The sequence below is a fragment of the Lepisosteus platostomus genome, chromosome 3, assembly GCF_059453375.1.
Source record: "Lepisosteus platostomus isolate fLepPlt1 chromosome 3, fLepPlt1.hap1, whole genome shotgun sequence".
Classification (NCBI taxonomy): domain Eukaryota; kingdom Metazoa; phylum Chordata; class Actinopteri; order Semionotiformes; family Lepisosteidae; genus Lepisosteus; species Lepisosteus platostomus.
This window is the reverse complement of record NC_142613.1, coordinates 45,613,915-45,626,553: the sequence shown is the minus strand read 5'-3', so window position 1 is coordinate 45,626,553 and position 12,639 is coordinate 45,613,915. Positions and strand designations below refer to the sequence as shown.

At 36.8% G+C, this 12,639-nt stretch overlaps 1 protein-coding gene across 4 annotated transcripts in view; it reads right to left on the bottom strand.

Annotated features, from left to right (window-relative positions):
- Positions 1-12,639, bottom strand: part of ascc3 (activating signal cointegrator 1 complex subunit 3) — a 375,545-nt gene that overhangs the window by 325,223 nt on the left and 37,683 nt on the right. For all 4 annotated transcript variants that reach the window (XM_088625716.1, XM_088625717.1, XM_088625718.1 and 1 more), the window contains exons 6-8: positions 7,232-7,430; positions 5,879-6,014; positions 4,228-4,353 (exon numbers count right to left, since the gene is read on the bottom strand). In XM_088625716.1, coding sequence (XP_088481842.1) covers positions 4,228-4,353; positions 5,879-6,014; positions 7,232-7,430 — 461 coding nt within the window. The remainder of the gene's footprint in view (positions 1-4,227; positions 4,354-5,878; positions 6,015-7,231; positions 7,431-12,639) is intronic.

Here is a 12,639-nt window from a genome sequence, read left to right as displayed (position 1 = left end):
TTGGTACTCCAATAGTATGAGGTTTCTTGCATTGTGCTACTCGGTACGCTACTTTGTATGATGAAAAAAGAACTTTGCTGAGGACAGTAGCTTGGTTAGTAGTGTCTTGAGTCTTGCGTTCAGTCTTTGTGAATTTCCTTCTAATCCTTATACAGGAGGTCCCCGTTACACATCACTTCAAACTTTGTTTGTTGATGAATTGAGTAACTGGACATAATAATTCCCCACAATTATGACGTTTTTTGAGGCAGCAAAAGCCAGCAACATTCATCATTTGTAGGTCACTTTGTTCCAGAAATGAAAAAATAGTAACATTTAAAATCCTTCTTCACAATGCTCCTGGCATTGATATAAAGGAGTGAATGACTTTGTTGGTTTTGAGGAGACTACATTTCACTTTATCATTTTTATTGGTTACAGGTACATTAAATGTATATACCCCTGTCTGAATTGTATGTTGTGAATATTAATAGCCATAAGGAATAATGTAATTAGGTTGAGATATACAGTATTCCCCTTTGTAAGTCATTTCGTTATAAGTTGGATTATTTAGGAAAATAACCTAGAATGAAACACACACTCAGTCTAATTTATGGTCTCTAACCCAACTGTATTCCATTAACTCTCATGGAATAAACCCCCTGCTTTAAGTTGCATGGGCAAATTTGTACAGCTAATTTCACCCCAACCACACTAAAAACTCTCTTCCTTTTTCACAGTTCCTTAGGCTATGACGATTATGCAGCGACGACATTGACTTTGAGAACCAAGCCCTCGAAATGTACTCCTTTTTCATCAACAGAGGATACCCCAGCAGTGTGATTGACAGGGCCCTTGCACGAGCCAAAAACACCCCCCGGACCATCAACCCGATCAGGAACTCCCGCCGTAACAACCGCATTCCTTTGGTGCTTCCTTACCACCCTAACACACTTCCTATCCCCAGGACCATTAACCACAACTTTTCCATCCTAGAGGATGATCCCTCCATTGGGGCCCTCTTTTCTGATCACCCTATCATCTCATATCGCCGACCACCTAATCTGCGTAACCTCCTTGTTCACAGCTCCCTCCACTGCCCTCAACAACCATCCACAACAGGCACTTTCCCTTGCAACAGAGCTCGCTGTATCACCTGCAAGTACACATCAACCACCACAGTCATTCAAGGCCCCTCAGGACAATTCCGGATCACCCAGACAGCATCTTGTACCTCCAGCAACCTTATTTACTGTATCTCCTGCAGTAAATGCCCAGCCATCTACATTGGAGAAACAGGAAGGAGACTCGGAGACCGCTTCAGAGAACACATCAGGGCTGTGAAGATTAAAGATCTCTCCAAGCCTATTGTTTCTCATTTCACCTCTGATGGCCACGACCACTCTAATCTCTCCGTCTGTGTTCTCAAAGACGGTTTTCCAAACTCATATATCAGAAAGACCACCGAAACCAAAATTATTCTGCAGCTAGGATCACACATTCTCCCTTCTCTTAACGACAGACTACTGTTCTTTTAAATTTTCTCCATTCATTGGAAGTTTCATTTCTCACCTCTCTGCACCCATTCTGACTTCTGACTTCTCACACCTCTTGATTGGCCTCTCTTTCTGTCCCCTGCTCCCGCCTCTCACTCCTCCCCCCTCCCAACCTTTGTTCTCCCGCTACTTTACCTTTGCCTACTGCCCTGTCTCTCTCATACCTGAAGAAGGCTCCACGACCGAAACGTTGTGTTCTCTTTCTTCTTTTTTTCAGCATGGAATAAACCAATTACTTGTTCCTTTGCAGCCTACGCATGCTGACGCAGCTACCCACCTGAAATTTTATGCTGTTATGGTCCCAAACCCTCCAAGTTTACTCTGTTCTCCCTTTATACATTTTTTCACTATACAGACAGACTTTTTGTTCCCTGAACCAGACATATAAAGTATCAAGCACCACCTATATTTTAAAATCATCTGTGAACTTAACAGGTTTACTATATATTCCAATAACCAGGTCACCGATATAAATTTGAAAAGTAGTGGTCTTAAAACGGATCCCTGTGCTAATCCTCTAATTATGTCACACCAATCTGAGTGTTCAACTCTTATCTGTACTCTGTTTTTTATCCATTTACCAGTTCTTAAACCAGGCACATGCATTACCTAGAATGCCCAATGCCTGCAATTTAAGAATTAATCTTTTATGAGGAACTTCATTAAAAGCCTTTTGAAAATCTACTGTAAATATGCCACATCACATGCTCTGTGTAACCATTTCTGCTGTTCCTTGTTTAAAGAACTCTATATTACAAGTTAGTTAAGCAAGGCTACCCTTTTCCATATCCAAACTGAGAATCCATTAGAATTCGACTGCCATATAGATAATTCTATTTTTTAGTTAAAATATCATTTTTTATATCCTTACAAGTAATAGATGTAAAACGTATTGAACTATTATTACTATTATTCATTCCGTTCTGTCACACTTTGTATGAACAGGTGCTACATTTACAATCTTCCCGTCTATGGATATTACACCTGCCTTTTGGTGTAAGTGATTGCTAAGAGTTTTGTTTCCAGTCTATGAATATAACATCTCTCCCTTCCTTACGTACAGCAGGTCCTGCAGTTTTAAGTGCTCTTAGTAACCCTTCTGCCTCTTGTAACCTAATTGTATTTGATATAGAACTTTCCTCAGCATGAAGTATGTTGTCTCTTTCTTGGTAAAAGCTTGAGTGAAATATTCATTCAATATATTATCCATTTCCCTTTCATCATCTAAATGTTTCACATTACTGACTCTGATAGTTTATCCTCCAGTCAGTTAAGACCTCTGATGATACATCCTCTGCTGAAGCCTATTTACCATTGACGCAACCTCCCACTTCCATTGCACATGATCTTAGCCACAAAATGGAGAAGGTGCCTACTAGGAAACAAAACTGCTTAGCTTGTGTATTTTTGCGTGCTATACCACCAATGCTACAGTATATCACCAGTTTAAAGGTACAGTTCAAAACTCCATGTTGACCTATCCTAAATGTTTCAGTTTGCCATAAAACTGAGCTCTTTGTTTTCTGGCTTTTTTCTTAAATTATGAATTCAGATTTTAGAGTTTATTTCAAATGGAATAATAATAGCCCTGGCATACTTTTCCAACTATTGTTAACATAGTACTAATGAAACTAATAACAATAATAATGAAACTTAAAGGCTTAGGTATAATTAAACTAAATTATTTTTGTTATTTGACAACAAAGGCTGTCTATAGGAATTGGAGACTGGTTTGGTTTACATTAGTATTCTGAGAGGAACACAGCAATTGTAACTTGATAAATCTCTCTAAACTTTATCACTTGCCAGCATTAAAATGGTTTCATTCTAAAGAAAAAAAAAGTGAAAATATATCTCTTAGCTATATTTCATTTAGTTATTCTATTTAGTTACAGAAAACTTTTTCCCTTTCATAACACAATTTGAAAACATTCAACTGAAAATATCTTGGCACGTAAGAATGTTCACTGAAAACAGCAAAACTGACATTTTAATAGGAGAACAGACATAGCTCCCACAGACACCAGCCAGCCCTCCATTCATACAGAGACCAATGTCACTGCTGGGCAGCCACTCACTGGTCTTTCAACTTATAAAAGTTCTATAGACTTAGCCAATTGTGTTACACACCTGAGGATTCCCAGCCTGTGAAAGCAAGTGGCACAGGCAATCTCCAATATGAGCATTTATTTCAGTTAGATGATTCAACCTAACATCTAACAGATTATTATAGTCATATTATTTCAGATCTGATTGCACAAGAATACAGCAGCAATCCCAGATGGGATTTGCACACTGCCTAGAATTCCATTATGATCCAACATTGTCTTTTTGATTTTGAGCAACACTTTTTTATATTTAAATAAGGAAAATGCTTTTCAATGTAATACTTTCTTCTCTTGATGTAATAGCATCAGGGTGCGATATCCAGAAGGCTTAAATGTATTCCTGACATTTTATAAATCTGTTTTCTTAGCTAAACAAGTCTGAATGATCGAAAAAATTGCTGCAAAACAATGGAATAAAATATTCACTTTTGGCATCTGCAAGTGCTTTTGTGTACAGACAAACTAATAACATAATATTCCTGATTCCTGCTAGTAAAACAACATGGTCAAATGATTTTACATTTTACTTTCTTGATTTCTTTAGTGAGTTGTTCTTTCAAATCCAGACTTAATTTAAAACCCACCTCATCCAAATCAGTGATGTAAACTGGTTTCTCCTCAAAGCCAATTGGCATGGGCTCATTTGGTGGAATGACAACTTCTTCATACATTTTGTTGTTCTCCCTCTTAATCCCTTCAGGTAGAAGCATCTATGTAAAAAAAAAATAATCTTCAATATAAAGTCAAAAAAGGTTAAAAATAAAAATACTTAAAAATATTTAATTCCATATATGTTTTCAGAAAGATTCCTTTTAATGTGATCAAAAGTCTTTACTTGCATTTTGCAACTCTGACACATCATTACAGAATTTTTAGAATCAGAATGTTTCATGATCTTGATCAGGGCTCTCCAACTCTAGTCCTTAATAGCTTGATAATGGGCCACCTGCTTCTAATGACTGTCAACACCTTAAAAGTAATGATGATTTGAACAAGTATTCTGTTCAATTAAGAAAAGTCTGGTCCTTGAGAGCTGAACAGTATTCAAGATTCTGATTCCTTCTGATTTAGTGATCACTAAATTACTTAATTTAATGAATTGCTTGGTTAGGTGATCATGTTGAAATTCTTTCAATTCATAAGACATTTATAAAGACAAACATTCAAAGTAAACATTTTAATCAAGGTTTACTGAAGAAAACTCCACAGCCAAAACGTTGTGTCTCGTTACTTTTCTCTTCAGCATGAAACAAACCTGTTCCATTTTATTCAATAATATCATTCATGTGGTCTTTGGTATTATGTTATATAGACTGAACAAAACAATAAAAAACCTGAACATACAGTCTAATTGCAAAACAGAAAAAAGTCAAGAACAAAACACAAATATGTTTCACTTATTTCTCAATGCCCACACACAGCATCTTTTAATTAAAAAATGTGCTCTATAGAGACTTGCAGAAAGAAACAGACTGGGATGGACTTGTCTCATCATGACCCTGTGACCTCTGCTGAGAGAGTGCCTGAAGAGGTCAGAGGCAGATCAGTCACTTCAGGCTCACACCTAAGGGCTCATTATTTGTACTTGGTATTTCAACTCTGGGAGAAAATGGTTTAATTTAACTGGATTTCTTAAAAAGTAAAGTCTGCTACCCACAGAAAAGGAAGCAAAAAACACACATTCCCTTAAGAAAAAAAATCCTACAGCTGTACAAATAAGAAAAAAAAACCTATTCTTTAAAGCATTTAGCTTTACACGGTAGAACTCAGTAATTTTACAAAATAACAAAGAGAGATTATGTTATGTTAAATTCAGATTTAAATAAAACATTTTTTTTCTTTTTAAATTGCAGGCTTTCAGAGGGGATAAGGGTTCTTTTTCACATCACCCCTGTTCCAAAAAACTAAAGATACAGTGTCTAACAAAATAATACACAATTACAGACAGAAAAGAGCAGGTTAAAGCCAGCTTGTTCACTAATAGAATTCCTAAGCTATAAAGACTTTTAAATATGTCAGCAGCTACTTCTTAACAGCACCTCAGGGAAATAGCAAGAAGCAAGCCATCTAACCAGTAGCACACGGCCCGCTCCAGCTGCCAAGCAAAAATGGATTCAGCAAAATATATTAAATAAATTCTGCCAAAGCTAAGCCCAGGGGAAAAGAATTACTTAATCTCATTTACAATAAATGACATACAGGTAAAAAAAAAAAGGTTATACAGTCACAACACACCTTTGCACCACCAACAAATGCAGATGTTTTTGTGGCTTCGGCATAGGAATCATAGACATGTGGATAATGAATTCTCTCATACTCCCTCTGTCTGCCCCAAACTGGAGACTTCCGAGCAGTAAGCAGAGCTTGCTCCCTGTAAAATCAAAACGAATAAAGAACAGGAAAAACCTCCACAAAAGTCCTGCAGTAATTACTTTAGTAGTATCTCTACGTTTCAAGCCATGTTGTCACACTGTTAAGAGACTTTCCAAAACTGCTCATTAAAGTAGGGAGGTTGTTCTTTATTGTGAAATGAACAAAGCAGTTGTTGATAAGGCAGACTGAACCTTTACTACTCTAGCAACAATTAATCTAAAACATTATTGGAAGTTATGTCGTAGAAGGACTAAATGGGTTTACCAAGTAGGAATTTTAACAACAGAATAAAAATATATTTTGAAACCTATACACAGAACTTTATAGAAAAAATAAATTAATGATTTATGTTTAAATCTCTGAATTAATAAGACCTCCCACATACATTTTTTTTTGTTATGCACAGAAGCCAAACCACGCCTTAAACATGGGATATGGAGTCCTGCAATCTCAATGTTGGTGATAGACTCCTTCACTTTCATATTATTTGCAGTTACAGAAACAACCACATTATGTACATGTTTAAAATTACATTTATTGTGGATACAGTATCTATAAAAAGACCATACTCTCATGTGTTAACATGTCACAATTGAAATTTTCAGATCAAAGGTGCTGGAAGAAATAATCACTGAGTAAATCATTTTTGCTGAATAATTTATAGGAATAAATCACCACTTCAGGTATAGGGGATGTTCTTTCTTGTGTGTCATTATTATGTTTATTCCTAAGAGGCAGAGAGTAATTTGTAATTGTGAATTTTTATTCGATACACACAACAATACAGTCTTTTCACTGGTGTAGAACAGTTGGCAATGCAAGAAGGGAATAACAGAATCTATTAATCTCATGGGCAAAAGAGGATAGTAGCTATAAATTAATGGGAATAGAGTTCATAAATCTTTGGCCAAAGGTTTTCACACAATTCCCCAAGAATGTGGCTTACCTTTACTAATCTGCATCTGTACCCCAGATGGATTTGGCCAAGTAAATTCTAATTAAACAGATCACTGCCTTTTTTTATCCTGCTAAATTAAACTTTCAGAGAAAATCCTGTTCTCAAAACACAACGTGACTTGAAGTCGAATAGGCATCTCCTTTTTAATTTTATTAACTTTAACTTGAAAATGTATTGACATATAATATGTAAGACAGTGCAGCACTTGCTAATGAATTATAAACTGAGTAAAGGAACAGCACAGATTATGATATTACCTTTGTAACCTGAGCTCCTTAGGGTCAAAGTGCAGCAGTATGCCTGAAGATTCAGGATCCTCTCCTCGTTTTTCTCTCTTAGCGATCCGTTTCTCTTCACGACGGCATTGTTTCATCAGCTGCTTTTCTTGTTCAGACTGGATTGTAACTTGACAGCCATAGATGGGCTTGGTGGTCTCTCCAGTTTTGCGGGAAGAATCTGAAAAGATGGACTTCATGAGGTTCCATATCGCACACAACAAGACCCGGATAGCCACTATTAAATTCTTATCCAAATATTTGCAAAAATGTTTTTTCTTAAAATAAATATATTTTGATTGAAACAGCATGGAAAAAATAGCCACCTTTCTCATTAATACTACAAAGTTCTGTTTTCTTCAATTTTCTTTGATATTCCAGAAAATCAAGAAAGTTAACTAGATTTTTGATCATTTCATGCTATGCAAATGCATTCTTTCTTGTCTTTTACAATTGGAATGCTAATCCTCACTCCATTAATTCCAGAATAAGTTTTTGTATTTAATAACAATTCCATGAATTTTCTTTTCATCCTCAAAAACCAAACTTTGTAGAAGAACAGGGTTATATAAGCACTCAAATGAATTAAGCAATATTTGCCATCAAACCTTTCATCATGAAAACATTACAGAAATATTTACAAATACAAATCAATCATTTTTGTATTGAAGAGCATCAAACACAAATCACAAGGTAACAGATTCATAATTATAAAGATAAATAATCATAATTCATTAACTGCAATAAATGCAATATATTCAATAATAAATTCAATTGTTTAATTTAAAGTAAAAATATATTAAATAAAATGTAAGTACTAGATACTAGCTTTGATTTCTTGTCATATTCAGGTATAAGGCCTTACTGTAAACCTGTGATTTTCTGAAAAATATTTTTTAAATCATTGGTCAAATGAAGGTGAATTAATTATACAGAACAAGCAGGTGTGAAATGTGAAAAACGACTAAGTTTACATACATTATTGTAGCAATAATTATTGGCATCTGTATAAAACTATCACAAATAGAAAACAATCTCTTCTGGTAATGACAAGACAGCTGTTATCTGAATCTGTTAACAGGTTAGGAAACACTTTAAGAATTCCAACGCAGGCATTTGAAATGTTTAAATGACTAATTTATGGAAGAGCTTTAGAGTGGCTCAACCAGTAAAAATGCTCATTCAAAGCACGGATCAGACACAATAATTCAGATCAAGTCTGGGCTACTGTATACCGTAACTAAGATCTCCAATTACAGCCATGTTTCTCCTTCTAACGATGCTAATTCTCCAGTACAGGGAGTAAGACCGAGGTTACAAAACAAAGACAGTTGCGACAAGGACGCAAGTCTAGAGGAAAGCATGAATATTCCTCATCCACTGTATATGGTAGAGAGCAGGGTACCTACCAGTACGCAGAGCTCATTCCAAATACTTTATTATATAAATCAAAAACAAGTTATTTCATCAAAAAATAAAACAAATCTATAATCAAAACAGAAGCATTACAATTCTATAAATATAGTCAGCGTTCCACATTAGGAACGTCATCATCTAAGTCACCAAGAGATGCTAACTTGTTCAACATTTACACCAGTCATCATGTTGCCTATGTTGTACGACCATAGGTTCTGTATAAACCTATAAACTATATTTCATCTATCTCAGCACAGACGGGCTTTGTATTCTTCTATAATTAGTACCTCAAATAAAATCATGTGAAACTGAAATATACAGCCGTGTCCCTCACAGCTCTAAGGTATAAAATACCGCAGAAAGTTTAGAGCTACAAATTGTGAAAATGAAGAAATATCTTCTCTCTACAAATTGCAGGTCACAGGTTATTTGTCAGAAGAATACCACAACACTTAACCCAACATCTCAGCCCAGTATCAAGACAGTTCAGTAAAAAATAGAATTGCACTTGAAGTAAATGAGATCAGATTATTGTGTGCAGGCCTTTCATCTGGGTGATTTTTATTCCATCTCTGCTATGGGACGGACAAACTCCCTTCCCCCTGGCTGTCACAAAATAAAACCTCAATGCAATCAGTATTCCACACCTCATCCTCAGTGGGATCCCCAGACTGGATAAAATATTGAAGGTGCAGGGGGGCCCCAAAGGCAAAATAATCCTCTGTTATCAATTTAAAATATCAGATAACTTGCCCCCTATTATTAGAAATGAAAAGCAAGCAAGCAGAGGATGAGGATTCTTTGTTTTCCTGGCAGTGAGATGGAGGAAAAAAGCTGAATATGAACATTTACTTATAAAATACTGTATACTTACAAACTAACACATAAAACTATATTTACTATTTTTTACCAAGAAAAATTAGTACTTCAATCACAATCACAAAAACAAAGTGACCATCACCCCTTGACAATTATTTTACTAAACTTTAATTTTATATAGTGCCTTTTCTTTTGGAAAAAGAAACATTAAATCAAAATAAGAAGAAAACAGCTAAAGATTGAAGATGATACATTATCACAAATATACACTTAATTAAAACAGCAGTCTGAACAAGCAAATATCACACTGTAATTCTAATTCATAAAACAAAAAAGTCTCAGCATTGTCTTTTCTAGCAAAGTATTTAAAAAAACATTTTTATCAAATAAAATCAACATTCACAACTACAGATACTGCAACTGAAAAACTGAACTGCAAGAGTTGACAATCTTTGATTGCCAAGGGACAACAGTGCCTGACACACCTGGCAACTTTCTTTTTTCCCCAGCTTATACGCACCCTCCTCTGAAAGAAGTGCTGTTGTCAGGACAACACTACGTTCTGAGTTCTTGGCTCACCTACACATCTCAGTTCTTTCAAGACATCCTTTGAGATGACCCCGAGGTCAATTCACAACGCTGAGCCCTTTGCTTGTTGTTACCCGGGTTCAACAAATCTCACCTTCTTCCGGTTCTATCCTGTACACCAGCAGGCCACAACCGCGGCTGCTACTCTGCTACCTCATACACGAAGCCTCCTACTCCACAATGTCACATGCATCTCTCCCACAGTATCCCGCTCCTCAACATCACACACCATTCTCTGAGCCTCCCCACTCTTCATTCTCACGTCTCAGGCACACCTTGCTCATGCCCAGCCACCACTTCCTTTAATTCACAATTATTCACGAGACCTGCAGCCAGATAGATCCTTCTTCCCGCCCAATACCTGGTGTTGACCACGTGAGGGCCCCTCCACCACACTCCTGCTCTCTGGATTACCATTCACACAATACTTCACATAAGCTTCTGGCAGAACTCTCTTGCATGCTGTCTTTACACTAAAATTCACAGAAACAGTTTCTGGCACATATTCCCCCTGCCAAGACCTCACATTCTTCTCACATAGCTCACACTGTCACCACCCCATGCCTATGACCAGATGTCAGCAGCCAGATAGACCCTTTTCTCCACCTTATTCCTTGTATTGCCAAGGGGAGGGCCCTCTACTACACCTCTTCTCTGATACACACACTAACTCACATTGAACTCACACACCAAAGACTTCACTTACTACAAAACTCACTATTCTCTCCCTACAAAACAGGCTGCCCCTTTAAACTTGATAGGTCTTTCTAGACTCCCAATTTCCCCTAGAACTGTTACTCATTTCCCCTCTCTCAGTACTTTGGCCCAGCCACTCATGTCTCAGCATTAGTTAGGCAGACACATTAATCCATAGACACTGGCCTTTACTCACACTGCTGTGCCAGGTCTGCTGCTCATTTTATTGCATATTAAATGGAAGACCTAATCTTATATCTTCTCCATCCTTAATCTAACCCATGACTGACATCCTGGCTTGATAAGTATGAATACTCTTGCTTGCTCTTATAGACACACCCCATCTGAGTTTCATTAGTTTACAGTCGTCCTTCAGCTGTGGTCACATAGCAATTGAGTGGACTTTTCAATGTAGAACCATCATGGAAAGACTTGCAGTGCCTACAGAAAGTCTACACACCCTTTCCAAAGTAACACATTATGTGGTCAAATCAAGAAACATTCAATCAATTTTTTCACCTTTACTTACACATTGTAATACACAACCGCCAAGTGACAAATGTACAAACATTCAGAAAAGTAATTACAAATGAAAACCTAGAAAAATGGGTTGGATGCATGTAAATCCTCTGTTCAGCTGCAGTTATTCTGATGATTTCAGAGTAAAATCAGCTGTTCTTGTAGAACTCCTTGGCTGGGCAGTCCATCTCAAAGTAAAGAGATCTAGATCAGATCATCCCTCCAAAATGTATGAACGAGCAAGAGACTGATCAGAGAGGCCACCAAGAATCCAATGGCAACTTTAAAGAACTTGCAGGCCTTTTTGTCAAATCAGTGTGTACATTTCAGAACAATATCCCAAGATCACCATAAGACCAGGGAGGTGGCAAGAAGAACGCCACTTACTCATTAAGTCCACATTGAGTCTCGGTTAAGGTATGCAAAACACACACACGGATATTCGGAAGCCATGTGGAAAATGTTTTGTGGTCTGATGAAAACCTGATATAGCACATCACCCATAGAACGCCATCCCTATTTTAAAGCTTGGTGGAGACAACATTCTGTTATGGGGGTGTTTCTCTACAGCAGGGACTGGGCCACTGGTCAGGGCTGAAGGGAACCAAATAGAAGTATGGCTGCAAATCATGCAAAATGTGCTTCCAGTACATAACTCTGTAAACAATTATCCAACCAATTTCTCTACATTTTAATTTGTAATTCATTTTCAGAATTTTTGAACATTTGTTTTTCACTTGGAGATTGTGTGTTACAATGTTTAAATATGTTTTCACCTTTAGGATTTAATGTGTCTTAATTGTAGGCTGTTTAGCCATATAATGTGTTACTCTGGAAAGAGTGTGTAGACTTTCTATAGGCACTGCAAGTCTTCCCATCATGGTCTTGCTTTGAAAAGTGCGCTCAACTAATGTGCAATCATAACTGAAGGATGTCTGTAAACTAACAAGATGGGGACGTGTCTATAAGACCAGGATTAATACTTCCCTGCAAGATCAACAGGCTGTTGTGTGTTTCTTTGGAAAGGATGTGTAGACATTTTTAATGACACTGACTAGCTGATGCAGGTGTGAATAGATAAAGAGTCTGCAATTTTTAGAGGGAAAAAAAAGAAAAACATAGCACAGGAATCTGACAATAGCTCGTGGTTTCATAATAACAGTATGCTCTGGTGTCTACATCTATGGCCAAGGGAAAATATTCTGGAGATTGTATGCCTACCAATAGGCAGCCTTTAAAAGTAATACATTTCATTGTTATTTTAAGATTTGGTTTCGACCTTGTTATTATGATCCACCATCTTCCTCCTAATTTGATGGTTATTTTTTATTTGGAGCACAGAAAATACCCAG